At 34.6% G+C, this 20,090-nt stretch overlaps 4 protein-coding genes and 4 non-coding genes across 11 annotated transcripts; 3 read left to right on the top strand and 5 right to left on the bottom strand.

Annotated features, from left to right (window-relative positions):
• Positions 1–3: 3 nt before the first annotated feature.
• Positions 4–7,308, bottom strand: rig-3 (Neuronal immunoglobulin domain-containing protein rig-3). The gene is made up of 9 exons (NM_076754.5): positions 7,210–7,308; positions 2,528–2,614; positions 2,358–2,469; positions 1,993–2,150; positions 1,634–1,936; positions 1,281–1,583; positions 683–898; positions 545–631; positions 4–498 (listed from the first exon to the last, which is right to left on the bottom strand). Exons 1-9 carry the CDS (start codon positions 7,280–7,282, stop codon positions 374–376), a joined length of 1,464 nt encoding a protein of 487 aa, NP_509155.1. The 5' UTR covers positions 7,283–7,308; the 3' UTR covers positions 4–373.
• C53B7.12 lies at positions 5,064–5,499 on the top strand. Its single transcript, NR_071368.1, has one exon. It is a non-coding gene; the product is annotated as an Unclassified non-coding RNA C53B7.12 (non-coding RNA).
• A 361-nt stretch (positions 7,309–7,669) lies between the features above and the next one.
• C53B7.11 lies at positions 7,670–7,822 on the top strand. The gene has a single exon (NR_071366.1). It is a non-coding gene; the product is annotated as an Unclassified non-coding RNA C53B7.11 (non-coding RNA).
• Positions 7,681–7,822, bottom strand: C53B7.10. Its single transcript, NR_071367.1, has one exon. It is a non-coding gene; the product is annotated as an Unclassified non-coding RNA C53B7.10 (non-coding RNA).
• A 4,854-nt stretch (positions 7,823–12,676) lies between these two features.
• On the top strand, positions 12,677–12,880 carry C53B7.9. Its single transcript, NR_071365.1, has one exon. It is a non-coding gene; the product is annotated as an Unclassified non-coding RNA C53B7.9 (non-coding RNA).
• A 620-nt stretch (positions 12,881–13,500) lies between these two features.
• Positions 13,501–14,692, bottom strand: C53B7.2 (TIL domain-containing protein). The gene is made up of 3 exons (NM_076753.6): positions 14,643–14,692; positions 14,459–14,586; positions 13,501–13,880 (listed from the first exon to the last, which is right to left on the bottom strand). Exons 1-3 carry the CDS (start codon positions 14,673–14,675, stop codon positions 13,532–13,534), a joined length of 510 nt encoding a protein of 169 aa, NP_509154.2. The 5' UTR covers positions 14,676–14,692; the 3' UTR covers positions 13,501–13,531.
• Positions 14,693–14,950: 258 nt separating this feature from the next.
• C53B7.3 lies at positions 14,951–16,171 on the bottom strand (the record flags this gene model as incomplete). 4 transcript variants are annotated; one of them, NM_001129647.3, is made up of 6 exons in its annotated part: positions 16,134–16,171; positions 16,027–16,087; positions 15,650–15,934; positions 15,471–15,590; positions 15,314–15,391; positions 14,951–15,267 (listed from the first exon to the last, which is right to left on the bottom strand). In NM_001129647.3, the coding sequence occupies exons 1-6, from the start codon at positions 16,155–16,157 to the stop codon at positions 15,026–15,028; spliced, it is 810 nt and encodes a 269-aa protein (NP_001123119.1). In that variant the 5' UTR covers positions 16,158–16,171. The 4 variants fall into 4 exon arrangements, with proteins under 4 accessions (NP_001123119.1, NP_509153.1, NP_001123120.1 ...); NM_076752.5 differs by lacking the exon at positions 15,314–15,391; NM_001129648.5 differs by having other exon boundaries at positions 14,953–15,590.
• Positions 16,172–18,804: 2,633 nt separating this feature from the next.
• Positions 18,805–19,668, bottom strand: asg-2 (putative ATP synthase subunit g 2, mitochondrial). Its single transcript, NM_076751.8, has 4 exons — positions 19,563–19,668; positions 19,365–19,484; positions 19,030–19,122; positions 18,805–18,982 (listed from the first exon to the last, which is right to left on the bottom strand). Exons 1-4 carry the CDS (start codon positions 19,665–19,667, stop codon positions 18,905–18,907), a joined length of 396 nt encoding a protein of 131 aa, NP_509152.1. The 5' UTR covers position 19,668; the 3' UTR covers positions 18,805–18,904.
• Positions 19,669–20,090: the final 422 nt, after the last annotated feature.

Raw genomic sequence — 20,090 nt, 5'->3', positions numbered from 1 at the left:
TTTATGGTATTTAAAGTTTATTCAATAAACGAAAAGCCATAACATTATTACTTATTATGTTTTTAAAAAATCCAAAAACATTTTGAACCGTACATTTTTCAGCTGAACTAGAGAGAACGAACTGAAAATCTATAAAAAGAGAAGGAATTGCGTTTAAAATGCATTTCACGCGTTAATGTGATAATGAATTCTATAATTATTGTTTAAAAGTGCAAAATGAAAGAATAGGAAAATTTCGAGGACGAGATAGGGGATGATATTGATTAATTAGATGAAGTTATGGATAGAAAAATAGAAGATTCACCGATTTACAATTTTGACAATAGAGGGGGAAATGAGATAATGAACTCTAATCACAAAAAAACATCAAAGATTAGATAAAAAGACAGACAAAAAATAACGTGGCAAGGGCAAGAGGAAATTTGCTGTCAGATGCCGAATCCATCATTTCCAAATCGTGATCATCTAACGTTTTTGCACGCAATACCACACTATCTCCTGTAATAGAGTCGTTTACAACTTGTTTCAGAATTATTATTCCTACCAAATCCAGCTTCATTAATCTGTCGGAATCTCCAGACATATTCATGTCCATGTCTTAGCCCATTAATTTCGTAAATTCCATCATCCTCTGTAACATAATTTGAATAAATTTTTGTAATCTAGGTTGAAAATCACTCACTGATATTTCTCTGCATGAAAATTGAGTGACTCTTCCAGTAGGCATCAGAAATATCCTCATCGGACACTCCAGAAGCTTCGGCGGTTCCGGCTCGGAGGTGGCGAATTTCAACGGCGGTCATTGGAAGATCTGGATCTCGATCGATAGATTCTACTTTCCAGATGATGGAGTGCCTCTTGTCCTCGATAAGAGTTACTTTTGGCTCAGCTGGGGCATCTGAAAATGGAGCATTAGTAATGGAAAAAACTGATAAAAGTAGGGCTGGCAATAGGGAAAAAATTGACTTCCAATGGTCTGAATTTGGAAAACCGGACTTTTGTTCACTCAGAATTCGGCAGTTAGTAATCTGAAGGTAACGAATTTATGCCCTGCTTTATCCAGATTCTCAGTGATATGGTCTTTTCATTAACTTAATTGTAATCCTGTAAGATAGTTGTTTCGGGTGCCGTGAATTATCAAACATTTACATCATCAAGTTCAGCACTCTTACTCCGCTCAAACAAAATCCGAAGGCCAGAACTCTAGTTTCAAAAATACAGACAAATTTAAGTGTTCGGCAGGGAATGTAGTGAACATTAACATTCAAAAAAAAACTCACTGGCTTCTCTAAGATGAATTGTATGGTAGGATTTTGCTTTGATATTGTTAGCTTCGCATTTGTAAGTGCCCAAATCGTTCTCATTGACATTGTGAATTTTGAGATGTGCTCCTTGAGAAACTCCGACATTCACAAAAATGTTGAATTTATCGCTCATCTTGATCTCCTCGTCTCCGTGATAAAAAGTGTAGTGACGAACTGGTGGGAAGGAATGTGTCACATTACAGTAGATAATTGCATCACGGACGTGGTTATCAATAACTGTGTACTGCACAGATTCTTCCGTCTCAAACTCGGGAAGGGCTGCAAAATACATTTTTAAGAATAGTGCAAATACTAAACAAATGTCTTACTGTAAACTTCGATGTTAACATCTTTTCTGTCAACAACTGGGAATTCTTCCTTGCTTGTTTCCTGGTGCATCTCAATAGTAATACAAGACACTGTTAACTCGGCATGCTCTTTTTTCAAGCTATCAATGGTGGCTTCATTTCCAGCAATTGTCCAGATTTCTTCATCGAGTGGCTCACCATTTCCATTTGTCATCTGAATCATTGGTTCTTTACCGGATGGCCCCTTAACTCCACAGTCAATTGTGATGGGCTCTCCAAGAAGTGCTCCCTTCACAGTATCTTTATCATTCCATTCAATGGCAGCTGTAAATTTTTAAATATTGTTTTGAATTATTTTCAGTTCAAGTAAAACTTCTTACGGAGTACGACCAATTTGATGGTCTTCTCGAAATTTTCTCCCCCAGCAGTTCTTCCTGTGCACGTGTAGAGTCCGGTGTCTCTCGTGTGAACCGATGAGAAATGTAGCGATGTTTTGCGATGTTTGCTCCCCTTTTCGTTCAAAATCACAGAGAAAAGACTGAAAAAATCTTTGTTTTTGGATTTTTTGTCGTTTTCTGCGTGTAGATTTTTTTTTATGTAACTGGTTTTGAATATCGAATTTCGAGGAAAAATGGGCAGAAAAGGAAGGGAAATATCCTATTCAAGAAATGAAATATAACACTGCTTTTTTCGGCTTTCATCACATTTTTTATTTGTCGAAAAAAAAATTGAAAAGTTTTCTAACCTTGGATTGGATTCTCCGTCGATATTGTTTCCATTAGCTTGTTTCCAAAGAAGATCACTTTTGTGGATTTGTTCGTCACTTTCAAATACACAACTAACCATTAACTTCTTTCCTGAAATAATAATTTTCAGAATATCAAAAAAGTTAAAATTTTTAAATATAATAAAAACCTTCTCTGACTGTGATTGTGTTTGTGTCGTAATCCATGGCTTCTGATGAAATGACGATAGGATTTGCCTCATTGGAAGATGGACTATCTGAAATTTAAACAAAATTAAAACAATTTATTTCCCCTTTCATTGTTAGTCGGAAAGACTGGAAGCGTTTTGGATACCCATTTCCGGTAAATATATAATTAAGGAAGTATGGCGGACCGACATATCGAGTTTCGTCGATGTGAAAATTTTCACGAGTCATCTGTTTCGACTCGATTACATTCATTCGAAATTACCTATCTTATTCGAGCCTTTTAGTCATTTATTTGCACAAAGTGACTCATATTTGGGTGGCAATAATAGAAAAGAAAACAAGTTAGACACATAGTTATCGCGCAAATTTAAGACGTCGGACAAAGTGAAGAACATTTATAAAAACACAACTTCTTAAAGCATTAATGAGCACAGCAAAATATTTGCACTGACCAAAAAGAATCGTCTCAACGAACAATGGAATTAAACGATTATCTCGCGTTCTAACGAATAGACTTCTTTTTCTCAAAAAATCCTCGTATTCCAAGTAATCTACACCTGTAAGGGAGTTTTTTAAAATTTTTTACTATGTCATTTTAGAATCATAAAACTGGGGTTTCCCCACTGGCCATAACTCTTCCATCATTTTGAAAAAATTTCCCTGCCTCCTCGAGCATCCGTTAAAACATCATCTAAATGTGTAAATGCCACAAAACAAATTGTATTATCTTACGCAACTGTTCAAATGACAAATTTCACAACTTGGGTTTCTTATTTACTGTTCACCGAACACTTTTCAAGTATCCCTCTTTTACCGCCATCAATGTGTTGCTCATTTGCTTTTCTTCATCCCGAAAAGGTGTCATTGGACACTGCTAAAATTTGCATAACGGGACACATAAGAACCAGCAGTTAGTGTACCAACAAGAAACAATAGTAATAATGATGTACACTCGAATCTGTTCCTCCCCCCTCCTTTTCCCGTTTACCCCATTTCATTTACCATCTTGTCTTCATTAGCAGTACCAATATGCTAATATTCCGAGGAAGGGGAATAAAAGAGGGGTATTGGGAGTCTTGGGATCATGGTCCATGAGCATATGACGAATATGATAAATTATGGATGCCAAAGAAAAAGAAAACCAAAAAGAGCCCTTTTCGATTCACAGCAGTTTCTCACGATATGGTATTCATTCAGTGTATTCATAGTGGAGCCATTTACTATTCAAGGTGTCACATCGCATGATCAACTTATTTTTTTTTTACTCCTTTCACTCTTGGATGAAAAAGAAAACATGATTAAATTACCTAAAAAATAGTAACGTGGTTGGTTATAAGCAACCAATTTGGTATCGCAAATGACATCCTTACATGTTGTTTGTTCCATTGGTAAAAAAAAAGAAAAGAACGAGAAAGTTGGAGAGTATCAGGTAATTGAATTTTGTTGTTCCACTTCCCAAAAGGTCTCATAGTCCCTCTGCCTCAGGGGACTTTGCGTTCAACCAAAGAAAACTGCAAGTACTTTTCTCTCACTGTGTTCTTAAGCTTTCTCAAGCGATGAATGTAACTCGATCTGTTTGATGGTCATGTAAAAACTCAGGCCACTGTAGTTGAATCGTGTTGTTTGGTAGAAAAGAAGAAAAAGACATGAAATTGCATACCGTGCGTAATATGGAGAAACGGACAAACTTTGATTGCTTGATCATGCTCACATTGTTGAATTCTAATACAAAAGTTCAAAATCAAATATATGTCAAATTCAGATCTATGCCTGGAAATTATGAAATTTTGTTTGAAACCAGTAAGAATATTGTTGAAAATCTAACCTGGATTGCTGAAAAACAAGCATCAAAATTTCTCAAAATCTTTTGTAATTATTTTAATTTCCATTCGGCAATTATAGAGGTTACCCCTTATACAAATTTGTGAAGTCAAAAAAGTCATCTACGACATTCATATGTTAATGACGGTTTAGTTTTTTAAATATTTAAAAATTAAATATTTAAAATAATTTAAAATTTTAAATAAATTTAAAAATAAAAAAATAAAAAATTGTAACACGTTCATTTTTCTGAAAACCCCACAATTTTGAAATCATCAAAACTTTGACTGAAAACTTTGTTAAACCATACATTTTTGGAGTGTTTTTTAATTAATATATTCATAAATATCTTCTAATTTTTCTATTTGAACATTATAGGGGCTCAAACCTACAGCGATTCTCGAAGTTGATACGTTTTTGAAAAATTCGGTAATTTACCAAAATTTGACAATCGTAAGTGTCTAAAAGCTAAATATCCACTGACGATACTCCGCAAAATTGAGAGATGGAAATAATGGGCTCAAAAACAAAACAAGTGGATATAAATACTGATACATAATACAGAAGCGTTCAGTAGTATATTATTTTGTTTATTATTTGTACCGCACATTTATTCACAGCCCTCTAATTACCTAGCTTCTCACACAATAGACTCAATCGTCTTCCATTGGTGGTTATTTATCAAAACAGTTATGTATTCTCTTTTGTTGACCCGTATTCCATATTACTAACAAATTTAACCATTCCAGCAACCCTTCTCTTTCCAAACCATTCATGTTTAATTCAGGGTTTCTAATTTGAACAACAAGGGAAACAAGGATGAGGAGGGGGTGTCCTCTCAGCGTGTCCGCGGTCTGTTGGACCCTCCAGAATTCTTTTGACTCTTTGACTTTAAACCGCCCTAATTGTCGTGTCACGCATGATTTAGTAGGTGTTCTTTTTTCGCCGGTTCTCATATTTTCCATTAATTCTTTTGACTTCCCAAACGCGAAAATTTCCAAAACCTTTTATCATTATTAGAAGAGCTAGTGTTGAGTAAGCCTGGTAAACGGTTGTAGGCAGTTAGACAAACATTTGGATAACTGTGTAGCGGGAGAAAAATCAGTAGTAAGTAGTAAAATTCCGATGTTATGTGATGCGTAATATGGATTATGATTAATGTACTGTTGTTTGGAAAAGGAAACGGAACTTTATATCTACAAATGAAAATAAGTGTGTGGCTACTGCTCCGTTTTTCTGTTTTGGTGGAAATATCAAACTTGGCAGCACTTTCAAATTTTTTCCGCGTCGTCAATCCTATTGAAAAGTTACTATGGAAAGTGGTGCACCTGCTATTCAATGTTCTTTTCTTGACCCCTTTTACACTACTTGCTACCAGATTTAGGAAGTCTATGTACATAGTTGTTCCCATCCGTGTTTCCGCCACCTGCCTCGAAAATTGCAACGACCCTCGATAGATATATTTCAACATACTGATCGATCAGCGCAAAAAATACACAAAACTACCAGCATACAATACATGAACCTCGGAGAGCTGGAGGTCTTCTTGCAAGCATCTGAACACACACACACACACTCACACACATACATAACGAGCGCCTGTGTTACCTACTCTTCCGTCTCTTCTTTTCAAATGTCAATAGGCACGGGAAAAAACGTCCAATCAATAAGAAAAATGGACAAAAAGAGGAAGACAACGATGAGCAAATGGCCATTTCTAAGGTTTCATTTCTTTGCGCCTGTTTGCCTCCGAAATGTTAAGCCATTGAGAGGAAAGGTGGGAGAAGGGCTCCATTCCACACTCCTTTTTCTTCATCGCACAAAACAAAAAAGCATGGCAAACAATTGAAATTATTGAAAACGAGCAGAATTGCATCGCAACGATACTAAGGCAACATTATATTGTAGGAAGGGAATCGCTGAGAACATCTTTTTGTTATAGGAAGGTATTTAGAAAGCGAAACGACTTCCGATTCAAAAAAAATGCGTGAAAACGTTCTCACTTCACACTTCTCACTTTGATTCTTGTTCCCTTATTCTCAAGTGTTCTTGTTTTTTTTTAATGATGACAAACAGTTCTGGGTATTTTGAACGTATAGACAAAATGTGATCAAGCCATTGAATACCGAATTCAAATTTCTAAAGAAATTTTCAAAAATTATATGATGGTATTATTTTTAGAGTTTCAGCTACTTTGAAATTTTAACGGCTAAAGAAAATTGAATTTTTTTGAGAAGTTTAATTACGAAATTCTTCATTTAAGCACATTTTGAGCCAATACGTTCAAAATACCCAGCACCATTAGGTCTTCTTTAAAAGAAAGATACTAATATCGTAACAGCTCATGTCAGATCAAGTTTACTCCAATCCCAGAATGTATTTATATGCCCTTTACCCATGTGAAATCTTCTTCTAAACTCTTTTTCACGAAAAACCAGACATTGTGGATGCGACACGACAAAAAGGGGTCTATTAGTAGCAAGTTGGCAAGTGTCTCTCAAGGGAAAAAGCACAGCGCACACATGTTTTGAAACTTTTGCCCAAGAAATGCATTTGCGCGGTATGGGTGTGATTCAGTAGCACTGATGGGCTCTGAAGTTCCTAAGATTGTATCATCATCATCATCTGGTCGTCTTGTTTATATCGCGCCACCACCCGCGGATTTCGTCGAAAAAGATAAACTTTTCAAGTGGGGCACCCACTCGAAATGCTCGAACTATCGCAATTGATATACCAAGCGCTAATTTCAATGCTATGCAAGAACCAAAGGATCGAATGAACTTTTCTATTGTAAGTGGGGTTCAGGAAAAAAAAATTTAGTAGAAAACAAAACAAAACTAACCTGATGCGGAAACTGCGGAAACGAAAAGACACATCGCAAGAGGGAAGAGCATCTTGGCAAGTAGTCGTCCCATTTTCGAAAAAGAAGAATGAAGTTCTTCTGCAAGGAATGACAAATAGCTGTGAAATTTTTAGGCAGTTGACCACATACGGCTGGTGAAGAAAAAAGTGTTTAAAAAACATTTTGGCGGATTGTGATGGGATCAATGAGGGGATTAAAAATGAGGACGAGATGAAATTATGAGTAAATAATGGAGGGTCTAGATAGCCTTTTTTCATCCAATTAGAAATGCTAGGAATTTTTTTTGGAAGTTGAAACCTACAGTTGAAAATTGCAGTGGCTAAATACTTTCACTAATGTTAGAATACTCGAATCTTGTAAAAAATCAATTGACTGTTCTAGAAAAATGTAGTTTGTAATTCTGAAAATAGTTTTCTGGAAGCTTACTGGACAACAATAAGTGTTGGTCTGTATCTATCTTTTTCTGTGTGTGCAAAAGAGAAGGGCAGAGTGTATGAGTGCGCTGCCCCCGATTCCTACTCCGCCCGCCCTCTCCTCGCGCACTAGGAGATAGAGCCAGACGGTTATGAGAAACCGAAAATGGACCGCCTACATTTTCGAAAGAGTGTTGTTACCATCCTTTTTAAATGGTAAAAGCATTAGGTGAGCAAGAGGGGAACATTTTGGCCAGTTTCGAAATTCGTTCAAATTGAAAACAGGGTTTTGTGAGTCATCTACATAGGATTCTGGTTACAAGTTTTGAGGAGTTTGTCTCAAAGTTTAGGGTACATGGGTAACAGTTACACTTTAAAACATGACCCAGTCTTGACAAGTTAATGAACTTGTAACAACCTGAAAAGTTATGCCTCAAAAGTGACACTATGAGATCGATTTCTATTACAAGATATTCACAGCAAACTGAGAACTCGATTCGTGACAAATGACGAGTATACTCATTTTACGCGTATTATACAAATAAAATAAAAAATTTTCTTAAATCATTTTAAAACATTTTTTGGTACTGTCACTGCCAAACGCTTTACAAAATCAATATTTTTTATAGAAAAGAAAATTATAATAGGTTTAAGCTTTCTTCATTCGAAATTATTTTTAAACAACCATCATGATGTCACAAATAGTTTGAATGAATAAACTACATGATAATGAAGATCTGAAACTGGGCCATCGAATGAATAAAGAAAAATCAGTTAATGAAAAAATTTGCGGTACAAAAATTACAAAAAAAATAAACCTTTTTAATTATACAGAGTGGATTTTTCATCTTATCTTTCAATTTCCCAAATCTCAATACAGCTTAAGTATTTTACCATAGCAATAGCAGGAAAATTTCCCATTTCCGCCTCATTTTTGTAAAGACAAACGCGGGGGTTGCTGGGCGTTTCGGAGCACTGAGTCATGTGGGATATGTATGAAGTACATTAGAAACCATTTTTTGGTGGGATTGCGGATCTTGCAGCCTACGCAAAATTTAGAGAAAGAGCCACGTGGTTAGATAACACCACAACAAAACAAATGGGAATTTAGTTCAGTGCTGGCACTGTCATACATCAAAAACAAATGACAGTTTCCGGTGAAAAACGCGTAGGTGGATTGCTGGAGTGGTGGGTTTATCTTAAACTTTTTCTTTGGAAGATGAAAAAAAAAACGATTTTTCCTACTAGGTTCATGCATTTGATTTTATTTGGAACCATTAGCTATCTCAATTTTCGACAAGGACGCGCCATTTTACGACTTTCAAATAAAAAGAGCCCCCACAATTTGATCGAAAACGGCAAAAAGGTAAATTGGAGGTGGAATCGAATTAGGGTTGCGTTGGCTTGGACGACTCAAGCTGAAGGATTTGGTTTGTTATTAAATGTGACGAAATGGGACCAGGAAGTTCCTGAAAATTTTAATCTGAGGTCAAATTCTGAGCAACCATTTGCAAAAAAAATTGCCGGATGGTAGACTTTAAAAACAAAAAAAAGATTAAGCAGAAAACCAAAAAAGTCATGAAGATTTTTGGTGTAAGAGGACGAAACTGAATAAAATCACAGAAATAGGGGGAATATCGGATTACGAGAAAACGAGGACTCCAAGCAATTGACTCTTGAAAAATTGGATTGGTGGAGGAATTGCAAGAAAAAAGTTGTACTTCTTTTAGAGTCTCAACTAAATGTGATAAATATATTTTCCTCAACAACCGTAAATTAGAGATTGAGTTTGGTGAGTTTTGAGAAATGCATAATAAAAACAAGTTATATATATATATATATATATATATATATAATAACCGTATTTATTTAGTTTCTGATTGGAACAGTTCTACTGTTTAAGGTGGCGCATCGTCAATGGGGATTCTATTTCAAAACACTTATATATGTAAAATTGTCAGTCAATATTTCGGTAAATTGCCGAAATTTTCTAAAATGTTGATTTTTTTTTAAATTTCGACCATTGGTTCTAACACCTATAATTATTGATTATGTATAATTAAAACGAACAAGTTTTACTATGATATTTGTCCAAAACCTTCCCCACTGACGAATAAAGTTGGTTTAAAACGTTGTTTAATGGAATAATCACATTTTCTCCGTAGTTTTATTTGTTTATTTCTGTTCTATTATTTTTGATATTTTATTGGTCAAAATTATTTGGCAATTTTTGATTCCGCATTTGCATTTTATTCATTTTATCTTCCTGATACCAAATGCCTTTTACACAACGGTGCTTTATTATACAGTTTGTGAGACAATAAACACCAAGAAAGGGACGTCTACCATCTCGTAACAAAAGCGGCGGCGGAAAGCTACAGACACTCAGATTTCCGTTTCAACTCTATTGTAATTCACTCATCTCTAATTAGAACGGGGAAGGGGTTGACGGATTAAGCGAGCAAAACAGGGACAGCTTGTACATGACAATAGGAACAATATGATGGGTCGCATTTCCCAATGTTGCCACTGCAAAGTCAATTGGCGGTGAGTCGTTTGGTAGATGGGAACATAAACTTTTTGCACTAGGAAACCTGCAACTTTTGAACTAATAGTTAATTCAATGTGGTGTCTCTGACCACACTTCTCATTATTTTTGGTGAAACTCGATATGTGTCCCTAACTGGATAAGAGGAGATAGAATTCCGTGGAAGAAGTTGAGGGAGGCAGAGAAGGGAGGTTGGTGGGTATGAATTTCATCGTGTGTGAGCGTGGTGTCACTTTCAGAAACTTCCTGAGAGATGTAACAAGGTGATGTGGAAACTGCAGAATACGGAAAGTAGGCAAAAAGTGCAAAATGTGAATATTCAAAACTGAAAACTATAACGCTCACACTGATTTTTTTTTTGAAAAATGTCTCAAGGCTGAATCAGAACGGCGTTCGGATTTTGTAAAGGATTTCGAAAAGAGAAATTGAAAACATGGGAACGTGGATATTCTGTGCGTTCTATTGTTTTCTAGTTCTAAAAATATGTTGTAGCTGCCGGGAACTTCAATCAAAATGATTGCCACACAAAACATTTCGTAAGCGTATTAGCAAAAAAATGTTCACAACAAAACCGAGAACGAATCATTTTGAAAAGTAAAAAAAAATTACATTTGAAATTTAGTTTAAAGGTGATGTAGTCGAATTTTTCTTTATTTCTTTATTATATTCAAAATTGTCTGAAAACACCGAATTTTATAATGAAACTTGTTGAAAACTTAAAAAAAAGAAGTTATGGCTGCTCGAAAAATGACCTTAAATTAACTTAACATTGTCGCAGCGGCTGGAAACAATTTTTTTTGAATTATCATCTGATTTTGGGTATATAAATTGACTATCTTGCGTTTTAAACTTGATTAAGGTCTTTCAAAGTCGATGGACGAAGAGATTTGTCAAATTTTTTTACCAATTTTCTTCGTCCATCTTTTTTTTAAATACCTTACATCTATATCCAAAATCAGACAACAATTTCAAAAAAAAATTGTTTGCAGCCGCTTGATAAATTGGCCACATTTCAAATTTTCACTAATTTTAGGTCATTTTTTCGAGCCGAAAAGTTTTCAAGAAGTTTACTTATGAAATTTGGTGTTTTCAGACAATTTTGAGTCTAATAAAGAAATTTTAAAAAATTCGACTACACCACCTTTAAAGATACTGTTCAATTAACCTGAATAGGTAAAATGTTTTAATGTAAGGCTATAAACTAGATGAATGTTTGCGTATTGACCATCTAAAGCTCATAAAGTTTTATAATTTCTTGTAAAATTTTGAATTTTACAAGTACGCGTAAAACCGAAATAGTTATGTTTCAATTCACAAATATTCGCCAAATTATCAAAATTTTTTTCAACAATTACCAACTTTGAGACAAACATTTGAGCTTTATTCCAAATTTTTCATTTGAAAAAAAACTCTATTTTCAGCGAAGATCTCACATTTTTCCATCTTGAAAAGTCGGGAGTACTTTTCCATTTAGTTGTCATTTGTTAATGCATATTTTTGCAATTTATGAAGTGTTTTTGGCTGATTAAGATGCTTTTTGATTTTGGGGTTTTTCATGTTGTTTTTTCACGTTGGGGCACTGATAGTTTAGCAGAGTTTGAGATTTTAGCTAAAAAAAACACGCCTTTAATCAAAAACCTTTAAACCGTCATAGCTTTTTTGATAAATCTTGATAAATGGGTCATTTTAGGCTCAAAAAACCCGATAAAAGATTTCGAGAATCCACTTTTAAGTTCACATTCGTAAATAAAGAAATATATAAATATGTTCAAAAGCCTAATCGAAAAAACTGTCAATTGAAATTGTTAAACTCGTACAACACGTCATGTGCATAAATTCCAATAAGATAATCACTAGAGGTAAAGTAAGCAATAAAAAACAAAGCGGTAAAGACGAACGGCCCGTAAATGTCAATGTGTGTCATCTTCTCTCTCGCTCACACTTTTTTCCGTTGCGATTATGTAAGACGTTGAGAAAAGTGCCTTGCACAAAGGGTCAATCAGAATTTGGAGATAGTAAATGGTAGATAAAAATGAAGTGATGTGCCAAGAAGATGATATTGACATATTTTCAAGAATCAAGAATTATTTTTATTAAGAATTCAAAGAAAAAAAACAAATTCGGGCTGCAAAACGAATTGAAAAAGAAACGAAGAAGATTCTGGGACTCTTCTATAGAATATTCTGAGAGAGCTTTATCTGTTTCTCAAGAAAAATAAAAAGAGAAAAAGATTCGACCAGTTTGGATGTTTTTTTTTTCATTCTTTTATTCTTCCTTTCATCCGTTCTCTTTCTATTTTCCTCATTTTTTTCCTCGTGAATTATTTCCAATGAAAATTGAATTGCAATAGTAACAAAAACGCATGTTTTTCATTCGCAATGAAAGAAAAACAATAGAATTTAGAGGTTATGTCATCACATATCATAACAATATATCTTGTATATCCTCAGAAAAGGGAACCGCGCACGCGACGAGATTTTGTCATCAGATAAGAAAAATGAGAGGAAAATTGAATGGTTTGGGAGGGTTGAGTTGACCCTCATCATTCCAAACTTTGGTGGATTACATTACTACTTGACCGATAATGAACTGCCAACTGCACGCAATGAAAGGTTAGGTGTAGTGTTGGTCACCGCAAAAGTTTCTCACGATTCCATTAAGAGTCGACGCAAAAGTTGTTACGCCTCGATTAACTATTGAAAGAATATCTTGATCACCACTCGCAGTTGGGCAATACCTATGTGAAAGGTGGCAGTTGTACACTTTTCTGGACAATAGACAAGAAAATGGGGGAAGGAGGAATAAATGCAAATCTTTTCGAGTTGTAGTAAGCTTTGAATAATATAGATTTTCATACTGGAAGGTTGGTGCATAGGAAAACTGAATTACAAAATACAAACTTGTGTATATATTTATATATTTATTTTTCAATATTGGAACACAGTTGAAAAATTATGAAAATTCTACATATAAGCTTATGTGAATTAATTGTCAAGAACTTTTGATACTTTGTATAACCTTAACTGCCTAAAAAACGCCCATGTACATTACTCAACCGCTCAGTCAGAAACTGATGTTCTCACTAGAAACCAGACAAATTTTTTAAAGTTAGATGAACACCTTGTTGTTTTGAAAATTGATAGCGAAACACTGAAGTTATTGAAAAACTTTCAGAAAGTCTACATTTTTGTGAAGTATCAATATTCTTGACCCTGAAAATGTCTAAAGTCGGAGATATGTTTTCAACCAATTAATTCATCATCTACATTTGTATAAGGTTTTTGATGTCAGGAAATTTTTACTTTTTGCGATAATGTTGTTTAGCTTCATTCGAAATATTTTAATTATAACGATCACTGCGGTCTGCATAAACACAAATTCCATCGATACAAATTTTACGATGATCACAATGCACATCTAGGGAGCACTCGCCTTGCGATCGGTGAGAGTGATGACGATGACCAGAAGATGAGGATGACAAAGAGGATGAGCTCACAACCGTTCTCGTATAAACTCCTGATGCTGCGCCACAGTATCCATTGATGCAATACATTCCTGGACGACAGTCGTTGTTCATTCGGCAGCGAAGCGATTGAGTTTGGTAGCAAGAATTGGCTGGGATGCATTGACGGGAGTTTGAGTAGACGTGGCCTGGCAAGCAGGTACAAGATGGACGGGTGCAGTCAACTCTGAAATTATGTTTATTTTGTTTGTATCGTTCTGTTAATTTTTATTTTATAAGTTTTCATGCAATTGGGATGTCGCCTGAACATACATTGATACTAGGAACTTCGTAAGTAGGGCTAAATTAGGTACTTGTGTATTATACCCCTGCCATTTTGAAAATTATTCAAATTTCCATTTATTTATTTGTTTAAATAGAACGTGATACCCATTTTCCTCGTTAGGTGTTTTGTGTATGGTGTTTTCCTAAACCTAAAACTCCACACGTTTTTATTTTATAAATAGAAAAGTTAATTTTTAAAATGGCGGGGATATAATACACAAGTACCCTAAATTCGATGCTTAGAACAGAAATTTATCAGAGTGAATGTGCAATATGATAAATGTATCACTAATGTGCTAATAATCATGGAAAAATTATCATTATTTTATGGAAGACTGATTGTTTAAAGTTGATATATAGAGTCATCCAAGTTTACCGGTAATGAAGTATCCATATAAGAATTTCGAAGAGGACACCATGCTTTTCACAAAATGTTGTAGACTGTTTAATTTTAAAAATGTTTTTGTTCTAAGACTTCACCTGCATTGTGGGTTTGGAGATTCACATGTTGGTGGGCACATTTGAGTACACGGAGAGTATTGCTCATTGATTCCACAACTCACTTGAGTTGTTGTTTGATGGTATTGAGAATCAACCACCAGTACTACCTGTAAATATTATTGTCAAACTTTTAGAAACCTGGAAACCTGGTGTATTAACTTACCGACAACAAAGCTATTGGAAATGCAAACATCATATTTCAACTGATGAATCAGATTTTGCAGGCACATGTTAGTTTATATACCAATATCCTCATCTGGTCAGTGTAATTTTTTCATATTCAGTCACATTTTGCCATTTCATATATTTCATACCAAACCTTCGCATCATTAATCTTATGACACATGCATTGGCTTTTACAAAGACAGATTGTCTTCAAAGTAAAAAATCTCGAGACGCTTGGCCTTAAGCTCCCCACAGACTTTTTGAAGAAGATTTATGTAGCTTTCATGATTGGAGAATTCGAATTTAAAAAGGGATTGGCAATGTTTTATTGGAATATTGAATAATTCATGTAGTTTTATAATACAAGTTTAGTACAAATGCTTAAGAGCTTCTCTTTTGTCTGAGCACGTAGCTGGTGCAGTATCCAGATGAGCAGTATCTATTAGATCCGCAGTCCGAGTTGTATGTGCATCTGGAGTTGGATGATCCATAGGTGTTTCCAGAGCCGTAAGTGTTGTATCCGGATGAGCCACTTCCGTACATAGAGTTTGATCCGGTGGATTGACACATGTTGTTAACACATCTTTGATTGAGTCCACAAGTGTTATCATAAGTACAGTAATCTGGAAACAAAACAATGAATGTAAGATGTCAAGTTTACGGAATTACTAGACGCGATGTGGATAACGCAAAGGCCGTTAACACAACGTTCGTCGTTAGCGCAGGAAAGATTGTTAAGGCATCGTTCTGGAAAAGATGTGTGCATTAGACAATGGAATTGTTATATTTGTGAAATTGGGATATGTATTGTGATAATGTTTCTTACTTCCTGTAGATGAAGAGTACATAGCATTGTTGTAAGAGGTTCCGTATTGGGCGACACAAACTCCGTTGGAGCACATTTGTCCAGAGTAGCAGTCGGTAGAGTAACGGCAAGTGGATCCAGCTTAAAAAAATCCAAAATTATAGACTTGCTCTACTCTCAGGTAGACACGGTACACTTACAGTTAGAGTACTGAGAATTGGAGTTGTACATGTTGTTGGAATAGCTGCTTTGGCATCTGTTGTTCATGCATGTTTCTCCAGATCGGCAAGAGTACGACGTGGTGCAGTATGTTCCGGATCCAGTGGTACCCATTTGGTTGCCATACTGACTGTTCATGTCATATTGGTTGTTGTTGTTATAGGTGTTGGAGTAAAGTCCTCCGTTATATCCGAGAGAGCTCATGCATTGTCCATTAGAGCAAGTTTGGCCAGACGAACATTCGTAAGAGGAAGAGCAACTTCTGTCTGAAAAGTTTTTTATTTAACACTCTCTATTATATTACTCTCTATTATCTATTCTATTATCTATTATCTAACAACTCTATTATATTACTTACAAGAGTTGCTATAGCTTGGAGTTGATGAATAGTATGTGGCAGCAGAAGCAAGGCCAAAAAGCTGAAATTGTTTTAATTAAAAGGTTTTTATTGGATGGAAAACTCACTGCAAGAAGAATGGTAAACTGCATTTTAGACTTGGTGTGGTTTATCCCAGTCACCTCTGACCTTTTTATACTTGTCCTTTTTTCTAGGCGGTTGTTTGTCTTGGACTCGATAAACATGTGCCTGTGGCTCAGCGTCGTCCAAGTAAACACATGTTTTGCCAGAAAAATCTCCCAGTTTACAAAAAATGTCTGCCAAAGGGTACAGAGTCAATAAACGTTGATAAGTAGTCGTTGATAAGTTCACTTAAATTATTGACTTTTTCGTGTTGTTTGGCCCGAGTCACAAATACCGCTATGTTTACATTTCGCTTACACTGCGGACTATAGTTTTTTTTGTTTGAGTTAATGTTACTTATTATCACGAGAAACTAAATTAATAGATCGAGCAGATTCCGAGAATAGATTCTATCCGAAAGATTAATAAAGTTGTTCTATTTCGATCACATGCTTTTAGAATGTAACATCTGGAGTCACGGAATCTTCCGATATTGCTTTATAAATTCAGTTATTGTTATTTTACTCGGAAAGAATGATTCATTGTTCACACTCAGAAACCACAGATTGCAGTGACAAACAACTCCGAGAGATGTTTGTCAGGTAAGCGAAAGATTGGCAAAAACCGTTTACATTGTGAGCAAACTTTTTTTCGGCTCGATTAAAAAAAATGCAAGTACAGCCACCAAACGCGAATTTTTTTTTGGTGGAATCTACATGGAATGGAGTTTAGATAAATAAAATGAATCGATTTTAATTATTAGGTCTCCAAATAAGTTCCGGGTCAAAAATCATAACTTCTTTCGCCTTTTATCGATTTTCTTGGAACTATGGGAATTTATGTTATCAACTATGATCTTTCATTTTGATATGGTCACAAAAATTTTTGACCACTAGGAATTTTTTCAAGCATTTTCCTGATCTCGCTTCTTTGCAGCTTTGAATTGAGGTTTATGTGCGGACTTCGCTTTGTTTAAAATACATTGTAAGAAAACAACAAAAGTTTGGAAAAAAATCAGTCCAAAAATTTTTTTTTGGTCGGTGGTCAAAAATTTTTTTATTTTTTTCAAAAAATTTTTTTTCGAAAATTCTTGATTTTTCATACAAAAATGATGTAGTCATGTGTGAACTATTTTTACAAATACAAAACATTTTAACTAAGTTCGTCACACTCAAATGATAATAGAAAACATAATTTTTTCGAAGAATATTTTTGAGTTTTTTGAGTATTTCTCGAGATCCAATTTTCAAACTCAAATGTTTTGTATGTTTAAAAATAGTTTACACATGGTTACATCATTTTTATACTAAAAATCAAAAACTTTCGAAAGAAATTTTTTTTGAAGTTTTTTTGACGGCCGACCAAAAAGAATTTTTTTGGACGGATTTTTTTCCAAACTTTTGTTGATTTCCTACGATGTATTCTAAACATAGTAAAATCCGCACACAAACCTTAGTTCAAAGCTGCAAAGAAGCGAGATCAGAAAAATGCCTGAAAAAAATGGCTTCGAGTTAGGGCACTCCGGGTGGTCAAAAAATTTTGTGACTATTTCAAAATGAAAGGTCATAGTTGATAACATGAATTCCCAAAGTTTCAAAAAATCTATAAAAGGCAAAAAAAGTTATGATTTTTGACCCGGAACTTATTTGGAGACCTAATACTTTCACAAAAAATTCACGAAAAACCTTTTCTGCATACCTTTATGTCCGGCACTGTAATTAATTTTTGAAAATATTTGTTGACGTGCAACTGTTCATGAACTAGGATTGATAACATGAACTGTTGGTGAATTTACATAAAATCATTATATGAAAGAAAGGAGAAAGTGTGATTTTCATTTAAGAAAAAGCTTGCAAAACTAATGAGACCTGCATACTGAATAATATATAAATCTGAGAATTTTCTTCCGAGATGGCAAACTTTTGGGTGACTAGGGTTCTATGGAAACGAAGTATTCAAAATTTCACAGGATCCAGTAGGCATAGTGGGGTGTATCATAGGGGCAAGGATCAATAGTGACAACCTTTTCTCAACTAGTTTTTTGTATGCATACATGTATATATTTATTTTGCAACTGATTTCGGCCATAATTCACTGAAATAAATTTGTAAATATGCCAAAATATTGCTAATGTGCGGTGAAATTAATTTTATGAATGTGAAAGGCATTTTGTCACTGGTTAGTGAACATGATTTTTTTTTTGATTTTTTCATAACTTTGTGGCTTTCTCATCTCTCTATTTCATATATTTTGATATGAAATAGAGAGATGAGTAAGCGCGCAGAAAAGTTATAAAGGGGTGGTACAGGGGACCAAGTTTACCCTTAAATCGGAAAATTATGAGAAACACCAGACTTTTGGTGATATTCTCAAAAAAAAATCGATTTAGGATTATTCCCTCCTGTATAAATGCAATTTCAAATTTAAAAAATTTACTTTGTGAAAATTGTATTTTAGTACACTTGCTGTACGAATATACTTATAAAATATTGACTACGGTGTAGATGTTATTCTTATTTTTATACTCCCCATGCATCTATGTACATATGCCAACTTATTAGAGCGTACTCTAAAAGTTTCTAATTTAAATTAATTTTTATTGCATTCAGAATGTCTTCCTTGAATGTTTCTCAAAACACAGCCAAATTTTATCAAAAATTATTAGAAATTTTTATATTTATTTTTTTCATCAATACTTCATTTTACAAACTCCAAAATAAATCTATCAAAAATTTGTCGATATCAAAAACGAGCCGCTAAACATAAGGATAACAATTTAGTTCTCGAGAGCAGCAAGAGCCTCTTGTTCTTTGACGGTCTTCTTGGTGGACTTGGAAACGTAATCAGCAGGAACCTACAATACGATATAATGACTAATAAAAATAATGCATGACAACTTACAAGATATCCGAAGATGTAGCGACGTCCAATCATTTCTCCAACGAAGAACCAGAAGACAACCTCAAGAGTGACGGCAGTGTAGACAAGTCCTTCCTGAAAAAATAAACGTTCCGGTTAATAAATTTCATCGTTTTGAAGTTTTTGATAACCAAATATGAATAAAAATTTGCATTAGTAATATCAAGTGAATTCGTTGTGTTTATTTATATATAGAGCAACACTTTAATGTTTGAAACGTTTAGTATGGTAATGTGAAAGTCTAGTATAAATGTTCTGGCTAACTATTCATAAAGTATATTTTTTAACTTTAACTTTTTTATTTAACAAAAACTCACTCTAATGCTCAAATTCTTGTATCCTCCGGTCTGGATGAAGCTCTGGACTTTGGCCCAATCGGCCTTGATGGCTGGCCAGTCAGCTTGACGTGGTGGAGCAAGCTCGTGCTTTCCTACGGCCTGTAGTGTTTGATTTTTTAAATTTCCAACATTAGACGGTGTCCAAAGACATAAATACACAGAGACAAAAAACTGTACCTTCAGAATAGCGAAGCGACGTGGAAATTGAGCATGTTGGTGGCGGTACAAAGCCCCAGTGAGGTTGGCGATCTTCTCAAAAAATCCAAGTTTTGGAGCAGCCATTCTGAAAAATTAACGTTATTTGAAACGAAAATTCATTGACACAAACAAAAATTGACGGAAAACACTCAGAGAAACACGGCAAAATATCTAAAGTTTTAAAACAAATTAATAAGTTGATTTAAAAGCAAAAATTAGTGTATTTTTACCCGTAAATGAGATGTGTACCGCCTTGAATTCCCAGAGACTTGCCTCTTCGTTATGAGACCTTCTCAATGGAGCGCAATTGCACATGTTACCTCTCCATCTTCCTTCCCATCTTTTGGCCGGCACAGGCGGGAGTATCGATTTTATTGAAGACGGAATTGTTTTACAAGGTGCAAATGTACAGATTGTTTTCTTCTGGAAAAAGTACGATGTTTTAAAACAAAAATATGACATTTATTTTTTAATTTATTAAAAAAAGCTTTAATAAAAGTTTTAAAA

Source organism: Caenorhabditis elegans, chromosome X, assembly GCF_000002985.6.
Source record: "Caenorhabditis elegans chromosome X".
Lineage (NCBI taxonomy): Eukaryota > Metazoa > Nematoda > Chromadorea > Rhabditida > Rhabditidae > Caenorhabditis > Caenorhabditis elegans.
This window is presented reverse-complemented; position numbering and strand designations above follow the sequence as displayed.

Coding starts and splice junctions, on each gene's coding strand:
- rig-3 (NM_076754.5), bottom strand. CDS start 7,282: ATGGGACGACTACTTGCCAAGATGCTCTTCCCTCTTGCGATGTGTCTT. Junction 899..1,280: donor AATTCATCTTAGAGAAGCCA/GTGAGTTTTTTT, acceptor CTCCATTTTCAG/ATGCCCCAGCTGAGCCAAAA. Junction 499..544: donor GATTAATGAAGCTGGATTTG/GTAGGAATAATA, acceptor ACTCTATTACAG/GAGATAGTGTGGTATTGCGT.
- C53B7.2 (NM_076753.6), bottom strand. CDS start 14,675: ATGATGTTTGCATTTCCAATAGCTTTGTTGTCG. Junction 14,587..14,642: donor TTCCAATAGCTTTGTTGTCG/GTAAGTTAATAC, acceptor TAATATTTACAG/GTAGTACTGGTGGTTGATTC. Junction 13,881..14,458: donor TCTCCAAACCCACAATGCAG/GTGAAGTCTTAG, acceptor ACATAATTTCAG/AGTTGACTGCACCCGTCCAT.
- asg-2 (NM_076751.8), bottom strand. CDS start 19,667: ATGGCTGCTCCAAAACTTGGATTTTTTGAGAAGATCGCCAACCTCACT. Junction 19,123..19,364: donor ACAAGAATTTGAGCATTAGA/GTGAGTTTTTGT, acceptor TTATTTTTTCAG/GAAGGACTTGTCTACACTGC. Junction 18,983..19,029: donor GCTACATCTTCGGATATCTT/GTAAGTTGTCAT, acceptor ATCGTATTGTAG/GTTCCTGCTGATTACGTTTC.